At 48.2% G+C, this 25,614-nt stretch overlaps 1 protein-coding gene across 5 annotated transcripts in view; it reads right to left on the reverse strand.

Moving 5' to 3' along the window:
• Nucleotides 1–25,614, reverse strand: part of IRF5 (interferon regulatory factor 5) — a 41,009-nt gene extending 15,395 nt beyond the window's left edge. The window contains exons 1-3 of one of the 5 annotated variants that reach the window (XM_082239091.1): nt 25,420–25,614; nt 3,899–4,127; nt 1,676–1,888 (exon numbers count right to left, since the gene is read on the reverse strand). In XM_082239091.1, the coding sequence (XP_082095217.1) occupies nt 1,676–1,849 (174 nt within the window). In that variant the 5' untranslated portion in view covers nt 1,850–1,888; nt 3,899–4,127; nt 25,420–25,614. Of the gene's footprint in view, nt 1–1,675; nt 1,889–3,898; nt 4,215–4,287; nt 4,576–11,468; nt 11,635–25,419 lie in introns of those variants that run through there. The other 4 variants (XM_082239093.1, XM_082239090.1, XM_082239094.1 and 1 more) reach the window with 4 other exon arrangements.

The raw sequence follows: 25,614 nt of genomic DNA on the forward strand, positions 1-25,614 counted from the left end.
TACCTTGCTTCGTACGTTCTTTTGTACTTTCAAATAATTATATTTTGGGTTTAAAATACTTATTATCAATTTACTTTTACCCTAAAATGGATATAAGTTGCTTTAAACTTTAGTCCTTTCATAATTGTAACTTAATTTCCCATATCACCAAATCTTATTGCTGAAGCTAGATTTTCCAAATCATGCAAGTTCTTAACATTCATATAACTTATAATATTTTTGTAAATAGTCCTTAAATTTTTTCCAGTCCTCCTCCATTGTTTCTTCTCCCAAATCTCGGATTCTGCCAGTCATCTCGGCCAGTTCATCTCCAGCTGTTTTTGGACTCCCACAACTCTCATCATCCAAGTTTGGGAAACACAGATCTAACCATGTTTTAATAATAATAATAACTAACAACAACAACAACAACAACAACAACAATAATTTTATTTATACTCCGCCCTCCCCGGCCAGAGCCGGGCTCAGGGCGGCTAACACCAGTAAAATTACAGTAAAATCATAATAGGAAAAAAAAACCCAATTTAAAATACAGGTTAAAATGCAATTTCAAATGCAGCCTCATTTTAAAGTAGCCGATAAATCAAGACCGTAAGGGGAGGGAAACATAAGAGTCAGACTGAGTCCAAATCAAAGGCCAGGCAGAACAGCTCTGTCTTGCAGGCCTTGCAGAAAGATGTCAAGTCCCGCATGGCCCTGGTCTCTTGGGATAGAGCGTTCCACCAAGTCGGGGCCAGCACTGAAAAGGCCCTGGCCCTAGTTGAGACCAATCTAACCACCTTGTGGCTTGGGACCTCCAAGGTGTTGTTATTTGTGGACCTTAAGGTCCTCCGTGGGGCATACCAGGCGAGGCGGTCCCGTAGGTATTATTGCATTTATACCCTACCTTTTACTCCCCCTCGTTTAATCGCCACAACAACGCTGTGAGGTAGGTTAGAGCCGACAGCCAGCGTCAGTCTCCCAAGGGCAAGTGGGGATTCGAACCCTGGTCTCCCAGGTCCTGATCTGACACTCTAGAAGCCAGTGTTTCCCAAACTTCGGTCTCTGGCTGTTTTTGGACTACAACTCCCATCGTCCAGCGGTCAGGGATGATGGGAGTTGTAGTCCAACAACAGCTAGAGACCCAGGTTTGGGAAGCACTCTAAGCCAAGCTGGTTTAACGGTTGCAGCCCTAATTCCTACTTTTTGAAAAAGGCACTGTTATGTGGGATATACAGTGGTGCCCCGCAAGACGAATGCCTCGCAAGACAAAAAACTCGCTAGACGAAAGTTTTTTCCGTTCGCGATTTGCCTCACAAGACGAATTTCCCCTATGGGCTTGCTTCGCAAGACGAAAACGTCTCGCGACTTTGTTTCTTTGACTAAAAACAAAGACATGTTTTGTTTATAAAGTTAATTTATTTTCCCTTAAATTTTTGAACTGCTCTTTACAGTATGTGTGACTTTAAAGAGCAGTTAATAAACTGTTGTTGTACCCAATTTGGCTTTGTTTGGACTTTTTTTGACCATAGGAACGCATTAATTGATTTTCAATGCATTCCTATGGGATTTCGTGCTTCGCAAGACGAAAAATTCACTAGACGACAAAAATTGCGGAACGAATTAATTTCGTCTTGCGGGGCACCACTGTATAGGGAATTTTAGCCGGCAAGCTAGATCTCTCCTCCTCACGCACCTTGAATATGGTGTTCTCGTCGTCCTGGCTGGGGATGTGGCGGGTGGCGTGGCGCCAGGGAATGAAGAAACGCTTTCTCTCGGCATCCACCCAGCGGAGTCCCGGGTACTGACCGCTGTTGACTTGGGCCACCAGCCAGGGCTTCAGGCGGACGCGGCGGGGATGCGAGCTCATGGCGGCGTCACCGGAGGGACGACTGACCCACTGCCCGACCTGCAAAGAGAAGGCAGAATTGGTCAGGAAGTGGACGGCCTCCGAGGGGAAATGCGACTTCAAGGTTAGATTGCTGCATTGCGCTCTTTGTGGGGTTTCCCTTGCATTCGATCTGAAAGCTGCATAATTTTTAATTTATACAAAATGGCAAGTCTCCTGGTCCAGCTGGATTAACGGCAAAGTATTATAAAAAACTAAGTGAACAATTGGTAAACCCACTGAAAGATGTTATGAATGAGATTTTAAATACAGGTGAAATTCCAGAAACATGGAGAGAGGCTTATATTACAGTAATTCCAAAACAAGATTCAGATTTGCTGCAAATTAAAAATTATAGGCCTATCTTGTTAAATAATGATTCTAAATTATTTGCAAACATTTTAGCTAATAGAATGAAAAAAAAATCAAATGAGTATATACATCAAGATCAGGCAGGATTCCTCCCAGGTAGACAAATGAAAGAGAATATAAGAAATATTCTGAATGTAATAGAATACCCGGAGGTCAAAAATGAAAATGATGCAGCAATGATGTTTACAGTTGCCGAAAAAGCCTTTGACAATGTCTCTTGGAATTTCATGACAAAATTCCTTGAAGAAATTAATGGTGGGTTCAAATTTTTAAAAGGCATACAAGCAATATATTCAGAACCAAAAGCCAACTTATTTGTAAATCAGGTGATAACGGATGATTGTAAGATACAAAAAGGAACTAGACAAGGTTGTCCACTATGACCCCCACAATTGCCAGGTTGGGGGGGGCAGACGTTGCTGCTGCTTCTTTGGCAGTTGCCATTGGCTGTGGACCGTGATGTCAGTGGGTTTACGCAGTCTTTTTTCCTGGGGGGACGCAGGAGCATGTTGGTGTTGTTGTTGTTTAGTTGTTTAGTCGTGTCTGCCTCTTCGTGACCCCATGGACCAGAGCATGCCAGGCACTCCTGTCTTCCACTGCCTCCCGCAGTTTGGTCAAACTCATGCTGGTAGCTTCGAGAACACTGTCCCACCATCTCGTCCTCTGTCGTCCCCTTCTCCTTGTGCCCTCCATCTTTCCCAACATCAGGGTCTTTTCCAGGGAGTCTTCTCTTCTCATGAGGTGGCCAAAGTCTTGGAGCCCCAGCTTCAGGATCTGTCCTTCCAGTGAGCACTCAGGGCTGATTTCCTTCCGAATGGAGAGGTTTGATCTTCTTGCAGTCCATGGGACTCTCAAGAGTCTCCTCCAGCACCATCAATTCAAAAGCATCAATTATTCGGCGATCAGCCTTCTTCATGGTCCAGCTCTCACTTCCATACATCACTACTGGGAAATCCATAGCTTTAACTATACAGTGGTACCTCAGGTTAAGTACTTAATTCGTTCTGGAGGTCCGTTCTTAACCTGAAACTGTTCTTAACCTGAAGCACCACTTTAGCTAATGGAGCCTGCTGCTGCCACGCCGCTGGAGCCCGATTTCTGTTCTTAACCTGAAGCACTATTTCTGGGTTAGCGGAGTGTGTAACCTGAAGCGTATGTAACCTGAGGTACCACTGTACGGACCTTTGTTGGCAAGGTGATGTCTCTGCTTTTTAAGATGCTGTCTAGGTTTGTCATTGCTTTTCTCCCAAGAAGCAGGCGTCTTTAAATTTTGTGACTGCTGTCATGAAAGGAGCACGCATACCCCTGAATATTTTGAAGCCTGCCCTAAAACCCTTTGAAATCCTCCAGCCGGGAAGCACAAAAATTCCATCCTGAAACATCTTCTCCCGATCTCCTCCAGCCTGTTCTTTGCAGCCAGTCCGTTAAGTGTTGGTTTGGGGAACCTCAGTGACATAGCGTGGGGGGTGCAGGGGGGGCCGGCCACACCGGGCGCAACATCTGGGGGTTAGGGTTAGGGGGCGCAAATCCACGGGCTAGGGGGCGCAAATCCATGGGTTAGGGGGCGCAAATTACTTGCCTTGCCCCGGGTGCTGACAACCCACGCTACGCCACTGGGGAACCTTGTTTCTTAGGAGGAAGGACGGAAAACAACCTTACCCAGGTAGACAGTGATGGTGACAATCCTTCTTCTCTTAATAGCAGCCACCGCAAACGGCTCCTTTCCTCTCCGCCAGGGGCCTCGCAAGCGTTTAAGGCACGCCACACATTTTAAGCTGAGGGATGACTCTAATCTCTGCAGATGACTCAGAACCTCCCAGTTCTGGTTCCACAGGTGTGATAGCTACAATGCCGAGCAGAAAACAGGGAAATCCCCGACAGTCACCAGCTGCAACGGAGACACAAACTCTCCGCTGAGTATTACGCTTGGGTCAGGAATAAGAGAAGCCACCACTCTCCCCTGACCTCCATCACAACAGTGTTATAGGAATTCTAAGGTCTCATATATATAAATCATATGTTCATCAATGTACAAGGCAAACACATACATAAGTATGTGAACCACGTGTCTGAAACAGTACAGGAGAGCAATCCTGAAGCCATTTTGACTCTCCCAGTGACCTCAGATATTCCTCTGCAGGAAGGGAGGCAAATGGGGAAAGCCTCCCCACTGTCTTTTTGCTTGCAAATCCTGTCTTAAGGGCGTATTTGCGTATGAATAGGGTGAGCCCGTGACCTGGAGTCAGGAACTAAAGTATTAACCATCACAAAAGAATGGCCAGACTGCCCAGGTAATGCAATCAGTGACCATTATCAGGTATCCTGGCGGGCAGAATTTCTGCTGTAGACAGTCTCCTTCTGTGATGTATGTTTGATGCTTTTGGGGGCTGGTCTTGGGCTACAGGGTGGGCAATTTCAAAAGTACATATAAGGGCTTGCGCACCATTGTTCGGGGTTCTCCTCCCTCCTGCGTGGGGTGAGCAGGGGACCCTGATGCAACAGTTTGATAAAGATCAGGCTTACTAGCCGCTTTGCTTCTCAATATTCTCTGGTTGGCCTCTGTTATTTTCTCCTACCAATAAGGAACCCACGTAAGGACTCTATATGGGCTTTTGGGTACCCCATAAGGGAAAAGGAGCAGTTTTTTCTTATAACAACACTTTCCGGCATTGATAACTGGATTTCCTTTTCCACCTCAGAAAATATTCAGGCAACCAGAACTCCCAGACTTTTAGAAGACCTCTGAAGGCAGCCCTGTTTAGGGAAGCTTTTAATGTTTGATGTATTATGGTATTTTAATATTTTGTTGGAAGCTGTCCAGAGTGGCTTGGAAAGCCCAGCCAGATGGGCGGGGGTATGAATGAATAAATAAATTATTATTATTATTATTATTATTATTATTATTATTATTATTATTATTATTATTATTATATCATAAGAAGAAGCAGTGACACAGCCTCAGAAACCCACAGAGCTCCTGAGCCGAACCCTGAAAAGACCACCGTGGCGTGTGAATGAGAAAGAGGCCGCAATCTTGTTGCACGGTCGGAAATCAATCATGCTTTTTAAAAAAGTGAAAGAGGCTGTGTGTGTAATGCACATTTAGAGCACACCCAACCCAACAAGCATCCTGGGAACTGTAGTCCACCCTGGAAAAGGCTGCAATTCCCAGCACGCTTAAACAAACCGCTGAGTCTCCTTGCCTTGGTTTCAGGACGCGGACGCGACGGTTTCTTCCGATGATTTTTTGCAGCTGTCAACTTGCAAACAGCTTTAAGCCTCGGGGATCAGACAGATCCACAAAGGTGTCCGAGGGGGTGGGTTGGGGGGGAGAAGTTGCTCTCCGTGGAAAAATCCCAGCTCCCTGCGATTAGCAGCAGTATCAGGAGCTGAGGAGACTTAAATGCCAAGGCTACGCATTCTTCTCTGTAGATTCCCTGGGGCATTCCTGCGCCTCAGGACGACTCCCAAACACCTAGACTGTGCTTGCCAAACCAGTCTTTTCGCTCCAGCAAAACTTTGCTTTCTCCTTGCGGTTTTGCATGGTTCCTTTGAAGCCTGATCTGAAGAGCGTGCTTGAATCGTGCTGGTTTTACTCCAAAAAGACGGTTACGTCCTCATTCCTTTCTAGCACTTGTATCTTGTCCTATCTATCTATCTATCTATCTATCTATCTATCTATCTATCTATCTATCATATGGTTACCAGATTTTTTTCAATGAATCCGGGGACACTTTTTTTTTTTAAAGCTGAGTAGAATTCATGAGAAGAGAAGACTCTCTGGAAAAGACCCTGATGTTGGGAAAGACAAGGAGAAGGGGACGACAGAGGACGAGATGGTGGGACAGTGTTCTCGAAGCTACCAGCATGAGTTTGACCAAACTGCGGGAGGCAGTGGAAGACAGGAGGGCCTGGCGTGCTCTGGTCCAGGGGGTCACGAAGAGCCGGACACGACTAAATGATTAAACAACAACAACAACAACAACAACAACAACAACAACAACAACAGAATTGATGCTTTTGAATTATGGTGCTGGAGGAGACTCTTGAGAGTCCCGTGGACTGCAAGAAGATCAAACCTCTCCATTCTGAAGGAAATCAGCCCTGAGTGCTCACTGGAAGGGGGGATCCTGAAGCTGAGGCTCCAAGACTTTGGCCACCTCATGAGAAGAGAAGACTCCCTGGAAAAGACCCTGATGTTGGGAAAGATGGAGGGCACCAGGAGAAGGGGACAACAGAGGACGAGATGGTGGGACAGTGTTCTCGAAGCTACCAGCATGAGTTTGACCAAACTGCGGGAGGCAGTGGAAGACAGGAGTGCCTGGCGTGCTCTGGTCCAGGGGGTCACGAAGATGCGGACACGACTAAACAAACAAAACAAGGAAAAGCAAGACATTCCGGGATCAAATCAGAAACCGAGACGGCTTCTGCAAATCCCTGGAAAATAGGGGCACGTGTTTGCGTGTGCCCATTCTATACTGGCACTTTAGTTTTGTTTTATACCAGAAAACATTGGCCGTTCTGAAACCAGAAATGAACCAGAAGTCCTTGACCTTCCCCTTTTCAGTTCTCTGAGCTCCCTAGGAAGAAAGTATTATTTTGAAACTGCGTTGGTGGTTTTGTGTTTCCCCCGTATGGCGAGTGCCGGGCAAAAGCCACATGGCTCCCTTCCGGAGGAGCTTCATTTAACATAGGGCCTGGCTGCTGGATCCGACCAAAGGCAGCCCAGGTAGACCAGTGCCCTGTTTGCAGAGGGACTGACTAAATGCCCATGATGGGAAGATCAACAGCGGAAACTGAGCACAAGAGCATATCTCTGCACTTGGGATTCCCAGCTACTATGACAGAGGACGACGAGATCTGCCTACTGGATCAGACCAACCAGAAGCCTGTCTGGAAGCCGCAGCAGGATTTCTTCAAAAGAACCCTCCCCTAGCAACTGGGATTTTGATGTCTTTGTGGCCCTTGCATACCTTCCAACACGGTGAAGCCAAAAGCTGGGACACCATCTTCTCATTATTATTTTTTAGTGCAACACAATTTCCCCTCCAAAAAAACACCACGTGCTTTGGGGTGCCATGCGAGATCACAGCCCCCTTTTTTCAAGGGGAGAATCGTGCTGAGAAATCACATCAAACAAAATGGCCTCCGTGCTCTTGCGATAAAAACCAGGGTGTCCCGGCTTTTTGGGGACACTTGCCGGGTATGCCTTTGACCATCCGCAGAGCATAACCGCCGAGAATAATGGCCATCGACTGCCCTCTCCTCTCCGAACCTGCCAAATCCTATTGGAAAGACACCTAGGTTGGTCCCGTTGCTGCTTCCAGTCACAGCTGTCAACTTACAGATTTGAAAATAAGGGACCAGCAGCCTCGAAAATAAGGGCTCGGCAGCCAAAATAAGGGATTTTCAGAGCACAGGTATGTTCGACTTCTGAGCCCCTCCGAGCCAAAGGCAGAAAGCCCAGCCAGCAGCCAAACGAAGCCTCAAGCCGTGGTTCCCACAGCGCAGCAACCCGGCAAAGGGGATGCAGCAAGGAAAACCACCGTCACCTCTCCGCTGGGAAGCGCTGAGCAAAGGCGAGTCCCCAGGCAATGTGGCCGATTTGATCGGCACAAGGCATGCAAGCTCCACCCCCCAGTTGTTCTCAGACTCCTTATTGGGTGAGCAACGCAGCCAAGCAACACAGCTAGAGCCTCTCTCCTCCCTGGCCAGCAGGGAGGGAGGGAGAGGAGCTGCTTCCTCTGGAACCCGGGAAATTTAAGCGACATCATCAATAAGGGATAGCAGTGGGACACGGCGCTGGGATAAGGAAATTTCCTGCCCAATAAGGGACGGTTGACAGCTATGCTTCCAGTGGGAGGGACTTCCATAGTTCAATCATGTGCCGTGTGAAGAAGGACTTCTCTTTTGCCTGCCTTGAATCTTAAGAAAAAGCTAAGGGCTTAGAGGCTTACTGCTTCAAGCAGTGGAGGCAGAGAGTCACAATCATGCCTAGTACTTATTGACAGCTGTATCTCCTCCGTAAATTTGTCTAATCTTCTTTTGGAGCCATCCCAATTGAGTTCCTGCATTGCAGGAGATTGGACTAGATCAGGGGTCGGGCAAGGTTTATCTCGCTTGGGCCGGCTCACTCCTGCGGAGATCATTCCGTGGGCCGGATTGCGTCTGCGCAGATGCGATTTCCAGAGTCTGCGCGTGCGCGATTTCTGGCGCCACGGAAGCAAGTCCCTGCTCCGCGCTGTGCCGGTTTAGCGCAGTGCGTGGGGACTCGCTAAGAGGGCGGCTTGATTTGGAGGCGGCTCGTGGGCCAGTTAAATGACCCCCGTGAGCTGCTTTTGGCCCATAGGCCGAAGGTTGCCGACCCCTGGACTAGATGATTCTCAGCCCCACATGAAACACATTATGTGTGTGGAAGCGGCTGGATTTACATATAAGCTAAGCAAGCTCTAGCTTAGGGCCCCACTCTCTCGGGGGCCCCCCAAAAAAATTGAATGAAAAAAATATGGATGTACATTGCCAAAATATAAGATAAAAAACAAATAAAATAAAACCTACATACAGCAACAGTGTTTTGTGCTGTGTAGGCTCCTATTTGTAATGTGCAATTGGCTTGAGATACCTATTAGGTCCATCAATTACCATATAGCATATATTCAACATAAAAAACAGCGACCATTTGTTGTTGACAAAGGACAGCTGGACACAGAAAGGGCCCCATTACCTTCAGGAGCTGAGGGCCTTATCAAATCTTAAATCCGGCCCTGGCGTGCATGTCCATCTGTCCCCTTTTTTTCAGGTGAATTGGTTTCATTTCTTTACAAGTTTGCCCCTTTCCGCATTTCAAGTGCTAGACCTCATGAAATGAGTCATGTCCCCAGGCAGAAGAATAAGCAAAGAAACACACCAAAAATGAAAACCCCATACATAGAACAGACTGTGCTTTCAGTTCCTTCTGCCTCCTGGGGAGGAAATCACATGGGTCATACTCGGATCCCTTTTTGGTGATTTCTTTCAGTGGCTCTCCCTACTCCCCCCCCCCCCCAAGTTTGGAAAGCCAAAGGAATGGATGGGGTGGGTGACCATAGTTATTTATATCCCGCCTTTCCCCCAAACCAAGATTCAGGGTGGCTTATGAAATTTAAAACAGAGATAAAAGACAAAAGGCTACTATTCAAATAAGTATTGCAGTCGTACCTTGGAACCCAAACGCCTTGCGAGTCAAACGTTTTGGCTCCCGGATGCCGCAAACCTGGAAGTGAATGTTCCGGTTTGCGGACGTGCTTTGGAACCCGAACATCCGACGAGGCTTCCGATTGGCTGCAGGAGCTTCCTGCAGCCAATCGGAAGCCGTGCCTTGGTTTCCGAACATTCTGGAAGTCGGATGGACTTCTGGAACGGATTCCGTTCGACTTCCGAGGTACCACTGTATAGTCAAATGAAATCGCGGGCAGGATTCGAGATGGGAGCAGCGACAAACAATTGATAACACTGGCGCAACAGAACACCGTGATGGAAGCCAGAGCGCATGGAAACGCCGTTTACCTTCCCACCATAGTGGTACCTATTTATCTACTTCAGCTGGTGTGCTTTCGAACTGCTAGGTTGGCAGGAGCTGGGACAGAGCAATGGGAGCTCACTCCATTGTGGGGACTCGAACTGCCAACCTTCTGATCAGCAAGCCCAAGAAGCTCAGTGGTTTAGACCACAGCACCACCTGCTTCCCTGATTGTACAGGGTTTCTTTTGTAATTGATGTCTGGTGCATAATGTAGCAGAAAAGGGTTTGATAATAAACACTCTGGATGTGAAGGTGGGAAGTCAACACAGGAAGCCATGTGCTTGTTTGATGTGAAGCCAATTTGTGAAACTTTGGGAGAAAAGCATAGGAGATAATTGGAAGTAACTCGATAATATAATTATAAAACACTCTGGAAGAATGGCAGATGAAGGTGATAGACTATATGGGACTGGCTGAAATGACTGGCAGAATCCGAGACCAAGGGAAAGAGACGGCGGAAGAAGATTGGAAGAAATTCAAAATTTATCTTAAGAAACATTGTAAAATTATTGAGTGCTAAAATGTTGAGGTTATAGAAAAAAGGGGACTACAGCTGTAAAAGGTTAAGTAAAAGAAAAGAACAAGGGAAAATTATATAAAATCAAGGGGGAGGATTTGCTGAAACAAATTTGGAAATTAGGATGCAGAAAGGGGAGGTACGGGGAAGTCGGTGAAGTAAGGTGTAAGAAAAAAGGATTTGAAATTATACATGTTTGTTTATGTGTTTGTTTGTTTGTATTGTGTACTGTTTGTGTTACATAAATTGTGAAAAACCAATAAAATTTTTTTATTAAAAAAAAAAACAATATAAAAGGAAAAACAAATCTGTTGAAATACGGTTAACGAAAACAGCACACAAACTAAAGAAACGTGAAGGGGGGGGGGAATCAAATCTATTGAAAGACAACATTTAAAAGCCCTTTCCTTAAAGACAAAGTCACTTCCCCCGAATCTGCCGGAATAAGACAGTCTTTTCCTTCCGGCGAAAGGGCAGCCGGTCTGGCTTTCTCAGGAAAGGAGTTCCAAAGTTGCCTGGGGGAAGCCACCACTGAGAAGGCCACGCAAAGGTGTCTCGGTGCAAGGGGAACGGATATCTGATCATAGACCTCACCTTTGTCTCCTCTCCTTGCATGTCCCCCAAATCTTGCTCTGGAAGTTTGGGAGAGCCTTCAGCGTAGATTTGGGAGGAGAGGAAGGTGAAGTTTTGTTGTTTATTGCCCTGCTTGGGCCACGGGTCACACCCAGCCAGCTTCTGAGCTGGGATTTGGAGCTCTGACTGCGCAGCGAGAGAATCGGCCGACTCCCAGAAGGCAGCTGTGGGTGTCAGCGGGTGAATAAGCCTCTTCTGTGGGGTATTGCACAACGGCAGGCGCGGCACTTCCACCTTTTCCAGGCGGGAGCAGGTGGAGGGAAAAGGCCTCTGAGGTACCAGCAACGATGACAAAGCCGGGAGCACCCAGAGTCGTCGGACTGGCCTCCGCCGTTGCCTGAGGGGGTGCAGAGAAGCCCAAATGTGTGCAAACAGCGCAGGGTGCTTTGTGCAAAACGTTGTTGGGAACTGTGATTAGCGAGTGGCGTCCCGGCTCAACCGTTAGGCGGATTTGGGCGGATGCCTCAGGCGGCGGATGCTGAGGGGCGGAGATGTTGCAGGACAGAGGGGTGCACTCACCTCTTGGGTAGGGTGGAGGGCAGCTTCCCATTGCCTGTCGGGTCAGGGTTTGTACGTGGAATGGGGAGACTGCCCCATCTTGACCATTGCAGACGTCAAGAGATTTTACATTCTTGGGCTCCATGATCACTGCAGATGGTGACAGCAGCCACGAAATTAAAAGACGCCTGCTTCTCAGGAGAAAAGCGATGACAAACCTGGACAGCATCTTAAAAAGCAGAGACATCACCTTGCCAACAAAGGTCAGTTTAGTTAAAGCTATGGTTTTCCCAGTAGTGATGTATGGAAGCGAGAGCTGGACTATAAAGAAGGCAGATCGCCGAAGAATGGATGCTTTTGAATTCTGGTGCTGGAGGAGACTCTTGAGAGTCCCATGGACTGCAAGAAGATCAAACCTCTCCATTCTGAGGGAAATCAGCCCTGAGTGCTCACTGGAAGGAGAGATCCTGAAGCTGAGGCTCCAAGACTTTGGCCACCTCAGGAGAAGAGAAGACTCCCTGGAAAAGACCCTGATGTTGGGAAAGATGGAGGGCACAAGGAGAAGGGGACGACAGAGGACGAGATGGTTGGACAGTGTGTTTGACCAAACTGCGGGAGGCAGTGGAAGACAGGAGTGCCTGGCTTGCTCTGGTCCAGGGGGTCACAAAGAGTCGGACACAACTAAACGATTCAACAACAACAACCCTAACAATAAGGTGGTTCCTAAAAACATACCTGCCAAGAATCTAAGGCCAAGGTGAATAGATGTGTCTTCAGCATTTGCTAGATGCTGTGCAACGAAGAGGCCAGAGGCACCTCTTTGGGGAGGGAATTCCACAGCTTAGGGGCCACCACCGAGAAGGCCCTCTGAAGGTGGAGCAGCTACCAAGAAGGCCCCCTCTGTAGTTCTCAGCCCATGAGAGGGTCTGTAGGGTAGAAACAAGCCTTTCACGTATTTGCGGCCTGGGTTCCTCAAGGCTTTAAGCACCCATGTGACCACCTTGAATACAGGAGCATTTTCCTACAAGACTAAGCTGAACCGAATTCTTTGCAATGCCATCAAAATGAGACCACATGCTCCGGTGACCTTCTCAAAATCGTCTCCTTGCATTCTTGGTGCTAAGCTCTCAATTTATGGTCCTGTGGACTGCCCTGAAGAGATTCTGAGGCTTAACCTCACAACAAGCCCCAGGCCCCGATCCCCCTAACCAGTTCAGCCGGCGTTACTCGGATTTCGGCAGCACCGAAACACCCTGACCTTGCTGCATTGGGCGTTGGAGACCTCTGTTTGCTTTAGGTCATTCGCCCTCACTTAATATCAACACTCTCAATTCGGCGCCAGCCCTGGACCCGAGATGGAAATAGTTTATTTCAAGCCCAATGAGGAAAGTGCAATGAAGCCTAGTAGAAGGCTGTTGTTGTTGTTTAGTCGTGTCCAACTCTTTGTGACCCCCTGGACCAGAGCACGCCAGGCACTCCTGTCTTCCACAGCCTCCCGCAGTTTGGTCAAACTCATGTTTGTGGCTTCGAGAACACTGTCCCACCATCTCGTCCTCTGTCGTCCCCTTCGCCTTGTGCCCTTAATCTTCCCCAACATCAGGGTCTTTTCCAGGGAGTCTTCTCTTCTCATGAGGTGGCCAAAGTCTTGGAGCCTCAGCTTCAGGATCTGTCCTTCCAGTGAGCACTCAGTAAAAGGTATAATAATAATAATAATAATAATAATAATAATAATAATAATAATTTATTATTTATACCCCGTCCATCTGGCTGGGTTGCCCCAGCCACTCTGGGTGGCTTCCAACCGAATATTAAAAACACAATACAGCATCGAACATTTAAAAACTTCCATAAACAGGGCTGCCTTCAGATGTCTTCTAAAAGTAAGATAGTTGCTTATTGCCTTGACATCTGAAGGGAGGGTGTTCCACAGGGCGGGTGCCACCACCGAGAAGGCCCTCTGCCTGGTTCCCTGCAACCTCACTTCTCGCAGGGAGGGAACCGCCAGAAGGCCCTCCGTGCTGGACCTCAGTGTCCGGGCAGAACGATGCGGGTGGAGACGCTCCTTCAGGTATACTGGGCCGAGGCCATTTAGGGCTTTCAAGGTCAGCACCAAAACTTTGAATTGTGCAGGTCTTTCAGGTTATGTGTTGTGTGGTCTCAGTGGCTGCTCCCAGTCACCAGTCTAGCTGCCGCATTCTGGATTAATTGCAGTTTCTGAGTCACCTTCAAAGGTAGCCCCACGGAGAGCGCATTGCAGTAGTCCAAGCGGGAGATAACCAGAGCATGGACCACTCCGGCGATAAAGTCCGCGGGCAGGTAGGGTCTCATCCTGCATACCAGATGGAGCTGGTAGACAGCTGCCCTGGACACAGAATTGACCTGCGCCACCATGGACAGCTGTGAGTCCAAAATGACTCCCAGGCTGCACACCTGGTCCTTCAGGGGAACAGTTGCCCCATTCAGGACCAGGGAATCCCCCAGACCCGCCCGCCCCCTGTTCCCCTAAAACAGTACTTCTGTCTTGTCAGGATTCAACCTCAATCTGTTAGCCGTCATCCATCCTCCAACCGCCTCCAGACACTCACACAAGACCTTCACTGCCTTCACTGGTTCTGATTTGAAAGAGAGGTAGAGCTGGGTATCATCCGCATACTGATGAACACCCAGCCCAAACCCCCTGATGATCTCTCCCAACGGCTGCATGTAGATGTTAAAAAGCATAGGTAGTCACTGCCTTTGCTCTTTCAAGCTGACCGTGGTTTTTAGAAGGGGGGAGGGATGGAGAGAATGGAGAGTTGAGTTTCCCAGCGCCAATATTAATTACAGCTCCTATTTGCCCTGTTTCCTCTTGAAAACCTTCAGCAAAGATGACCCAGGATATTCAAGCGATTTCCGCCTGGGCACTGTTACAGACGGCCAAATCCCGGCTACGTCCGGTAAATTTTGGACATTTGGCAACCCTACTTTAAGACTGCCCATGTGTCCTGATTTTTTTATGCTGAAGGACCGCTCCCAAATTGATCACACAGCCCTAGCAACATTACTGGAGGACATTACCGCCAAGCCAAAAACTTCGTATCAGATTTGTGCATTATTCCATGGGTCTGAGAAAGTGCCTTTTAAGTACAGAAACTGGTAACAGGGACAGAAATCAGCTATTTCAGCATTTCAGCTTTGGCCGGAAAGCAAACTTCTAAGTCTTCGTGGTTGCGAAAACTGGCAATGCCTGAGCAAAATGTTGGAAGTCAGAGAGGGCTGGGAAAAGGGAATGTTGAATTGACTTCATCGCCCCTTCTCCAGGATTAGCTGAAGTACGTAGATACGTGAATGTCATTGGCAGAATTATCGGCAGCCACAGCATCCAGTTTTTCACTGCAGGGGAAGGGAAGTTTAATTGTGCAAGCAGAAGTCTGTTGCACAATGGGATTTCTGGACTGAGCACAGCCCTGTCTGCTGTTGCTTCTTCTAAATAAAGCAATTTAGAACATTCATAAACTACCAGCTCACAAAAAGATATCATGGTGGTGTACATCAAAGGCATTACAACATCTAGAAATAATAAAATACTGTGCAAATGACCCAAGACTGAATCCAATTAATTCTCTAAATATATAAAAGATATATTTTCAGCAGGGTGCAAAATACTTGAATTGCAGGTGTCTGTCTGATTTAAATAAAAACCATATTTCAAATAACTGGTGTCACTATACTTCATTTTTGCGATCACTTTTAACCCACAAAGGGCTTCACAATATTTACCATTTTACCAGGTAGGTCAATATAGTTCCATTTTACAGATGGGGAACTGAGGCTGGGACACTGCCCAAGGCCACACTGTGAATCCAGTGCAGAGGTGAGACTTGAACCCAGACCCCAGACCAGTTCTTATATTCAAGCAGCTGCTTTCATTTTCTATTTTTTCTGCTCAATCCTTATGGAGAGATCAGGGCAAGCTAAATTTTCAAGGAACACTGAGAAAACTCCAAGGGAAAAGAGATGTATACTGAGTTAAGACAAACGTTTCAGAGAACTGGTGAAATGAAATCCATTTGCTTCTGTCCAAATATACCCATTTCTCCCTGAGATTAAGAGCAGGGGTCAGCAAACTTTTCCAGCAGGGGGCCGGTCCACTGTCCCTCGGGCCTTGTGGGGGGCCAGACCATATTTGGAAAAAAATGAACAAATTCCTATGCCCCACAAATAACCCAGAGATGCATTTTAAATAAAAGGACACATTCTACTCATGTAAAAACACGCCGATTCCTGGACCATCTGCAGGCTGGATTGAGAAGGCGTTTGGGCTGGATCCGGCCCCTGGGCCTTAGTTTGCCTACCCATAATTAAGAGTTTTTCTTCTGGAGGGTGGGATGCTTTGCTTCCAATAGAAAACTTCCCACCTCAATTCCTGGAGCGATTTTGCAGAGTTAAACCCAGTGTTAGAAATTAGCCAGGCGCCAGGCACGTTTTGTGACTGTCATGGGTCTAATTGTGTCCATGTGGAGATCTGTGGATGCCATTTCCATCCGACTGACCCCTCCATTTCTCTTAAGCAGGTGAGCAGAAGAGCTTATTCATTGCAATTATATCCCACCTCCTCACCCCCTCCTCATTTAACCCCTACAATGACCCTGCGAGGGAGATTAAGATTGACTCCACGATCAGCCAGTGAGCTACTAGGGTCAGGGCCTTTTCAGCACTGGCCCCAATCTGGTGGGACGCTCTATCCCAAGAGACCAGGGCTCTGCGGGACTTGACATCTTTACGCAGGGCCTGCAAGACAGAGCTGTTCCGCCTGGCCTTTGGTTTGGACTCGGTCTAACCCTTATGTTTCCCTCCCCTTATGGTTTTGACTTTTAAAATGAGGCTGCATTTTAAATTGCATTTTAACCTGTATTTTAAATTGGTTTTTTTTTTCTTATTATGTTTTTACTCTAATTTTACTGGTGCTAGCCGCCCTAAGCCCGGCTCTGGCCGGAGAGGTCGGGGTATAAATAAAATTTATTATTATGACCAAACGGGGATTTGAACCCAGATCTCCTAGGTTCTAGTCCGACATTCTAACCACAACACCACCCTGGCTTCCTAGACTTCTTCTGTTATGGGGCAGCTCATAAATCAAGTAGATAAATAAATATGGGGAAAGCAAAAATGTCCCTTAGGGGAGGATCTGAAATATTCTCCCTGAAGCTTCAAATTGCTTTATTTTGGATTGTTTTGTTTGATGCCTTAATGTGTTGTAAACTGAGTTTTTTTTTTGTTTAAAATATAAAGCAGAAATGAAATGAATAATCCTATTATACAGTGGCACCTCTGGTTAAGTACTTAATTCGTTCCAGAGGTCCGTTCTTAACCTGAAACTGTTCTTAACCTGAAGCACCACTTTAGCTAATGTGGCCTCCCGCCGCTGCCATGCAATTTCTGTTCTCATCCTGAAGCAAAGTTCTTAACCCGAGGTACTATTTCTGGGTTAGCAGAGTCTGTAACCTGAAGCGTCTGTAACCCAAGGTACCACTGTATTAATAGTCTTTGGGGAGCCGCCCAGAGTGGCTGGTTATGTATGTACAGTCATACCTTGGGTTAACGTTTTTTCAGATTGAGCATTTTTGGGTTGCACTCAGCGGCGACCCGGAAGTAATGGAACGCGTTACTTCTGGGTTTCGGCGCTCGCGCATGCGCACTCAAAATGACGTCACGAACATGTACAGAAGCGGCGAATCGTGACCCGCGCAGACGCGGGTTGTGTTCGCTTTAGGTTGCAAACGGGGCTTTGGAACGGATCCCGTTTGCATCCAGGGGTACCACTGTATGTATGTATGTAAAGGTAAAGGGACCCCTGACCATTAGGTCCGGTCGTGGCTGACTCTGGGGTTGCGGTGCTCATCTCGCTTTATTGGCCGAGGGAGCCGGCGTACAGCTTCCGGGTCATGTGGCCAGCATGACTAAGCCGCTTCTGGCGAACCAGAGCAGCGCACGGAAACGCCGTTTACCTTCCTGCCTGAGATGTACCTATTTATCTCCTTGCACTTTGTGCTTTCGAACTGCTAGGTTGGCAGGAGCAGGGACCGAGCAACGGAAGCTCACCCCGTTGCGGGGAGTCGAACCGCCAACCTTCTGATCGGCAAGTCCTAGGCTCTGTGGTTTAACCCATAGTGCCACCCGCGTCCCCCCACCTTATTTAGAGCTCCTCTAAAGAATCCCAAACAAAACACGCAAAGCACATGGGCATCATTCCTCAATTCCGTCTTGAACAAACAGCCCCGGAATCAGTGCAATTCTCTTCCCTCCAAACTCAGCACGCCTCCCGCCCCTTCCCACCTTCAGTTTCATCCCAAGCATCATAAAAAGGAGAGAGAGAAAGCAGAGGGTTAGGGAGATAAACATCTCAGGGATGGTTTAGAAATCCTCTGCCCGTAATCTCTACTGCCTGGGGACAGGAGACTGCACAGAAAGGTGACCTTCTTTGAGTCACCTTGCAGCCCCCCAAGTGCCTGGTGCCGGTTCCATGGCAAAGCGGCCAAACCGGCTGCAGGCCTCGCCCCGCCGGCCGTGACTCAAGCGGCAGCGCTGCCTTCCAGCTGTGTCAGGGGTCCTTTGCCAGGGGGTGGCAGCGCCAGGAGTCTTTAGGGCTTTGTTCTAGGGCAGGGGGTTGGGGGTCTCTGGCCTGGGCGAGGCCCAAACACGACCCTCAGGACTCGTTCATCTGGCCCTCTGCCGTCCCCGATCCGCAGCACGTGGTTTTCCTTACGGGGTGTACGCATCTGCATCGCAGGTGAGATGCATTCTCCCCTCCAGTGGAGATTTCGCATAGTTAACCTGCGGAACTCCCTCCCACAGTGAGGGCCATCAACTCTGATCGCCTTAAAAGGGGATTAGGATATTGAGAGCTCAGTTGGCAGAGCGTGAGACTCTCAATCGAAGGGCAGCGGGTTCGAGCCCTGTGTTAGGCAAAAGGGGGTTGGGATAGATGACCCTTGGGGTCCCAACTGACAATTCTAGGATTCTGCAACACATTCAGGGAGGAAAAGGCTATTGATGGCTGCCAGCCATGACGGTTATGCTCTGCCTCCCCTGTCAGAGGCAGGAATACTCCCGAATGCCCCTGGAAACCCCAAGAGGAAAGAGGGGCTTGTGTTCGAATCCTGATCATGGGTTTATCATGGGGGCATCTGGTTGTGGGAACAGGATGCTGGAGTAGTTAAGATCCCGGCCTGACCCTGCAGGTTCTTCTAGAGAGGGGAGAGGGGCTATTGCCTTGCTTTGCTTTCGTTATGAGTTTTTATTATGCCTTTTGTGGTTTCTATCTTGTATTTTTATGCTGCGAACCGTCCTGAAATCTACAGATAGGAGTCAATTTAATAATAATGATAATAAACCCTGAATATTGACAAAACTTTCAAATCACACCCAGTTGTAATAATGCACCCCCAAAGACGGGAGAGGGGGGGAAACGAGGAACCAAAAAATAGTGCATGTCTAGGTAAAGGGAGAGAGAATTGAGATGCGTGTGCCTGTGAGAATCATTTTATTTTATTTTGCTTAAAGAGGTCAGACTCTCAAATGTGTGAGGGAGGAAACCTGTAGTGAGTTCATGGAAAGGAGAGTGAGCTCTGAACCTGCTCTTTGTGTTCTGGGGCCTGGTTAATTAATTCTAGGACTGATCCTAGTTTAAATTAAATCATCCCGGATTACAAGAGATAGCCTAGCCATGGCAGCCTGTTCACTGAGCTTTTCCAAACTAAAAAGTGTGTCGGTTGGGGTGATCTCCTCTTAATCCCAAATCCTGCGGCAGTGTCAGATAGTTTGGGATCTTTGGAAAGGAGAAGAAGACATGCCGGAAAGGTCAAAGATATGTCAACCTGTTAAGATTATGCATATACAGTGGTACCTCGGGTTACAGACGCTTCAGGTTACAGATGCTTCAGGTTACAGACTCCGCTAACCCAGAAATAGTACCTCGGGTTAAGAACTTTGCTTCAGGATGAGAACAGAAATTGTGCTCCAGCGGCGCAGTGGCAGCAGGAGGCCCCCTTAGCGAAAGTGGTAAAAAGGTAAAGGGACCCCTGACCATTAGGTCCAGTCGTGACCGACTCTGGGGTTGTGGCGCTCATCTCGCTTTACTGGCCGAGGGAGCCAGCGTACAGCTTCCGGGTCATGTGGCCAGCATGACTAAGCCGCTTCTGGCAAACCAGAGCAGCGCACTGAAACGCCGTTTACCTTCCCGCCAGAGCGGTACCTATTTATCTACTTGCACTTTGACGTCCTTTCGAACTGCTAGGTTGGCAGGAGCAGGGACCGAGCAACGGGAGCTCACCCCGTCGTGGGTATTCGAACCACCAACCTTCTGATCAGCAAGTCCTAGGCTCTGTGGTTTAACCCACAGCGCCACCCGTGTCCAGTTTCAGGTTCAGAACGGACCTCCAGAACGAATTAAGTCCTTAACCCAATGTACCACTGTACAGTGAGACCAAATTATTCGAAGAGGCTGCTGTTGTATCTCTGTATAAGTTATTGCTCGGCCATTGCCCGCTTCCAAACAAACTCCACCCTGTTCCAATGAGAGCAAAGGGCCTTCAGTCACAGAACTGTAGAGGTGGAAGGTATTGGCAAGCAACCAAGGAAATGGGGGCAATTGGCAGGTCTCCCAGCTGGCTTCAGCCCACCAGGCGATCTCGAGTTCTTGGTGCAGCATCTGTGACCCGAGCTTCACAAGCTGGGGCACGCTACTCAGCAGAGTAAACGCTACCCAACAGAAGTGGCAGGAGAAGTAAGGGACCCCTGACCATTAGGTCCCGTCGTGGCCGACTCTGGGGTTGCGGCGCTCATCTGGCTTTACTGGCCGAGGGAGCCGGCGTACAGCTTCCGGGTCATGTGGCCAGCATGACTAAGCCGCTTCTGGTGAACCAGAGCAGCACACGGAAACGCTGTTTACCTTCCCGCCGGAGCAGTACCTATTTATCTACTTGCACTTTGAGGTGCTTTTGAACTGCTAGGTTGGCAGGAGCTGGGACCGAGCAACGGGAGCTCACCCCGTCGTGGGGATTCGAACCACTGACCTTCTGATCGGCAAGCCCTAGGCTCTGTGGTTTAACCCACAGCGCCACCTGCGCCCCTTATTCAGCATACATCAGGACAAAAGGAAAATATGTCTTCTCCCCTTCGTGTCCAAAGCAAAACAGCATAAGTAAAAGCTATACACAAACGGAAGTTCCCAGCAAGCTGTGCTGGAGTGTAAACAGGCATGTGACACACAACAATCATGCCTGTTCCTTAAGGTGGAACGGAATATCCCAACAGAAGGGACCCGGAGGTCCCTTTAGTCCAATCCCCAGCAATGCAGGAATCATTTGCTCAACGTGGGGCTCGAACCCAGGACCGTGAGACCCAGCTCCTTGCACCGACTGAGATATCCTGACATTGATGCAGCCATCTTCCCCATCCTTAAAGGAAGCTGCTAGAGTCGGTGTTCTGGGCTGGCCGGACTTCTTCCAAATTAGGAGGCACGGCCAGAACAAGGACTCGTGCAAACATGCAACGGAAGCGAGACTCTGCTAAGGGCACAAAATTTGCCTGCTCTGAAACAAGAACATTTTTCTGGGGCAAAGCAAACTTTTTCAGCAGGGGGCCGGTCCACTGTCCCTCAGACCTTGTGGGGGGCCGGACTATATTTTGAAAATAAAAATAAAAACAAATTCCTATGCCCCACAAATAACCCAGAGATGCATTTTAAATAAAAGCACACATTCTACTCATGTAAAAACACGCTGATTCCCGAACTGTCCGTGGGCCAGATTTAGAAGACGACTGGGCCGGATCCGACCCCCCGGGCCTTAGGTTGCCCACCCATTATCTAAATTGCAGCAAACAAGGCGTTCCTTCAGGCCTCTAGACCTTTTCTGATCATTTCGCTGTCTGCCACCTCTGAGAAAGTTTCTCTTCTGCTATTCCAAACTGCCCCTCCAGTTTGCATCTCATTACCGGTCCTGCCTAAATTAAAAAAGGAACCGGCTCACTTCCGCTGCTGCAAATCTGAGCCAGTTGAGCAAAAACATCCCAGTGGAGCTCGCTGCTGAAATCTGATTCAGTCTGCATTTCAAGGCAAACCGATCTAATCTGCCCTCTACGCAAACTGAAACGCAGCCTTCCTTCGAAATCTGCCCTTGTCCGGGTTTGTTGAAATGCGGTTCCCCAGTAATGTGGACGAAAGCATAAGGGTTAAACGTACGTTAGTGAAAAAAACATGCAACAAAATAATAAATAAATATTTGTTGTTGTTCAGTCGTTTAGTCGTGTCTGACTCTTTGTGACCCCATGGACCAGAGCGAGGAAGTATATTCTAGGCAAAAAGGTGCCTATTAGGAGAAATTCACACTTAAAATGCTGCTAAATGTGGAGAACAGAACTTAATACAGTGGTACCTCTGGATGGGAACGGGATCCATTCCGGAGCCCCGTTCGCATCCTGAGTAGAAGGTAACACGTAACTGTGCATGTGCGGGTCGCGTTTCACCGCTTCAGCGCATGATGTCATTTTGAGCGTCTGCGCATGCGCGAGCGGCGAAACCCGGAAGCAACGCGTTCCGTTACTTCCGGGTCACCGCAGAGCGTAAACTGAAAACGCTCAACCTGAAGTATATTTAACCCGAGGTATGACTGTATGACGGCGTTTCCGTGCGCTGCTCTGGTTCGCCAGAAGCGGCTTAGTCATGCTGGCCACATGACCCGGAAGCTGTACGCCGGCTCCCTCGGCCAATAAAACGGGTTGAGCGCTGCAACCCCAGAGTCGGTCACGGCTGGACCTAATGGTCAGGGGTCCCTTTACCTTTTATGACTGTATTGGAAAACCGAAAAATCGAGAGAAACCAGAATTTGACAAATGCCCCCCTGTTTGCAGCCCAAGTATTTATATGCAAAGACTGCTGCCTCAGACCATCAGTCAAGTTTGGCATCCCATCATGCATGTATTTTATGTTTTTAATCTTGTACTTTTATGCTGTGAACCGCCTTGTGTTCTACAGATGAAGGGCACTATACAAATGTCATAAAACAACAACAACATCAACAGTACACAGTCGGATGCCTTGAGGAGACCCGCAAGCGGCGGAGGAAGGCAAAAGCCCCCCCCAATTCATCCCCTTGCAATTGATACTCGGAGGTAGACTTCTCTTGAACATGGAGGCTCTGTGGCTAATAGCCACTGATAGGCTTATCCCCTAATCCAGGGGTGCCCAAACTTTTATTCAAAGAGGGCCAGATTTGATGGAGTGAACATGCGTGAGGGCCGACCAACGTTGTTGAGCTTAAGTTGTTGAGCTTTTTTATGATTTCACCCCCCAAAGTTTTCGAGCTTTTTGGGGGGGATTAAAGTTGCTGGGCTTTTTTAAAAGGATTTTACCCCAGGACATATACTGCCACGGGGGCTGGTTTAGGCCCCCGAAACAGACTTTGGGCATGCCTGCCCTAATCCTAACGCAACGCATGCATTCCATAAATTCATTTTGTGCGTGAAGATCCGCTTGCACTCAATGCGCGGTTGCACGAACGCCTACTCTGAAGCAGTGGGGGGGGGAATTTTGCTTCCTTGCCCTGCCTGCCCCCCTCTCTCCCAGTTAGCCATTGGCCATGGTCAAAACTGGGAAAAGAATGGACTGAAACCAAAAGCGATCCCATCCTTCAGCAAAAGTTTGCCTTTCCAGCATTTGAGAGGTAGATTGCCTTAGCCCCCAGATTAAGCAGGAGAAGGGATTGCATCACAAAATCTACAATTATTAACACATGAAGGCATCAAAGTGTGAGGATTCAGTGGGTGAGATTAGATATAACCCAATTATGTGGACCAGTAGATAAGCGTTGAATTTGGGATAGGAGCTCCGGGTTCAAATCCAGTTCCTCTAACAATGGCTCAGACCATTTCCTTCCCCTCGGTTTCCCAAATGTAAAGCAGAAATTTTATTCTATTTTTATTTGTTAAATGTGTTTGCCACCCTTCATCTATATATCTCAGGGCACCTCACAACATAATCACAGGTGACCGGAGTGGCAGTTCGAGAGCAAATGTCGGAAATGTTTTCCAAAGCGCTTTGCAATCTTAAAAAGGATCACACACATATATTTTTAAAAAACCACGTCTTTACAAACCAGCCGTGCTCCCAGTGCAAAGCCCTTCATGATGACCTTGCGTTTGTGCCTGCTGTTTATTAATTTTTTGAAAAAAAATATTCGTCTACTGAACAGATCCCAGGAAAGTTTGCAGCGATTCAAATACGAACCGAGTGAAACCATCGCCCAAGCCCACAGGGCCAGATCAAAACCCACAACGCAATACTCGAAAGGCCTGGGAAAGGGCTCTGACTGGCGTCTAACGATCGCAACGCTGGCGCCCTTTTTAATTCTGCTCATATATCACAAGGATTTCCATTGCAAAGCAAAACAAAAACAAACCACTTTTCTGCATAGCTGAGAGGAGAGGAACAAGCAAGGTGTCAAAGAGCTTCGACTCACAGTGCAAACCTCTGATTTCATCAGGGACCATTAAAAAAGGCAATATGGACAGGTAGAACAGACCGACCCAGACGCCACCAGAATCCCTTTTTTCCTACCTAGAGGGCACCACGTTGGCAAAGGTACAGGTACGCACAGCTACAACCACACTGTACTTTCCTGGGTATTCTTGTTGTTGTTATTTATTGATTTATGACTCGCCTTCTATGTTTCATAGAATAGTAGAGTTGGAAGGGACCCCAAGGTTCATTTAGTCCAGCCCCCCGTAAAGAGGGAAATTTTTTTTGCCCAAAATGGGGCTCCAACCCACAACAAGGCCGTTTACCAACACGCCATGAAATAGCAAAAAACAGATTTTTGATTTTCTTAAAAACAAAACGGGATTCAAATACAAGCTCAATAGATTGTCCTTCCAATTCCCCAATTCTGGGGTCTGTCTGTTTTGCTTAACAAAATATTCTAGGCTGCAAATCTGCCTCCGTTTCCAAGCCCTGGTGAACACAGCTGCACAATTCCGTTTTGTTTAAGAAGAACTAAATTCTTTCCGCTAAGAACTACTGCAAACCTCGAACATTTCTCTCCTGCATTAGGATGGTCAGGGCTCAAAGGCGATGTCTGGAGCCCAGCAAAACAGGGACAAGCTCACCAAACAGGAGGCAATACTCTGGAAGGGACCCGCGGGGTCATCTAGTCCAACCCGCTGCCTGCAGGGCTCTTTGGCCCAACGTGGCTCTCGAACCCGCAACCCTGACCCCAAAAATCTCATGCTCTAAATCGGAGAGGAGTTGGAAGGGCTCTCCCGGGGTCATCTAGTCCAGCCCCCTGAAATGCAGGAGAGTTTTCTGTTTTTTAAAAAGGAAGATTTTAAAGAGCACCCATAATTTTTGGCACGGGGAACACCCACAAACCCACAGAGACAGAAAGAGGGCTCTGGGTGTTGTTGGAAGGAGACGGAGAGAAATGCAAGGGATGGGGGGATAGCTCACCTTGTAGCAGGGAATATGACTTATCAGGGTTGCGAGTTCGAGACTCACGTGGGCAAAAGATTCCTGCTTTGCAGGGGGGTTTGGACTTGATGACCCTGGTGGGTCTCTTCCAACCTTACCATTCAGTGATTCTGTCCATTCTCCCACCACCCTAACCAAGAAGCCCCCAAACACACCGTGGGTGTAGCCAGGATTTATGTTAAAGGGGGGCAGGTAGCCAGGAATTGCTATTTATTGGGGCGTGGGCAGGACGCCCACCTCCCCATATCCTCTCTCAGGAGCTGCCTAGCAGATTCAGAAGGAAACGTCTCAGCAGAAGTTTGTTGAAACAGCAGTTGTTACAAATTACTTTCTCTTGACCCCAAAACAAACTTTCGACTTTTAGTTAAGTATTTTATTTACTTGATTTGGGCGGAGGAGGCAGCTGCCCCCAGGCTACGCCCATGCCCCCCCCCGACCAACCGATTGGCAAGAGGCGAGGGTGCCCACCTGGGAAAAAGGAGGCGCCGTCGAGGGAGGACGCGGCTCTCTTTTCGGGGTGCCAGGCGCCGTCGGATCCCCCCTGCTCTTCCTCTCCGTCTTCCTCCCGGGCTTGGCAAGGGCTGCGATCCGCCAGCCTCCAAGCCAGGCGAGCCGAGTCTCCGCAGAAGCAGCTGCCCCTGGCGCGCTCCTCGGGCGCGCAGC

This window comes from Podarcis vaucheri, assembly GCF_965113315.1.
Source record: "Podarcis vaucheri genome assembly, chromosome: 10".
Classification (NCBI taxonomy): domain Eukaryota; kingdom Metazoa; phylum Chordata; class Lepidosauria; order Squamata; family Lacertidae; genus Podarcis; species Podarcis vaucheri.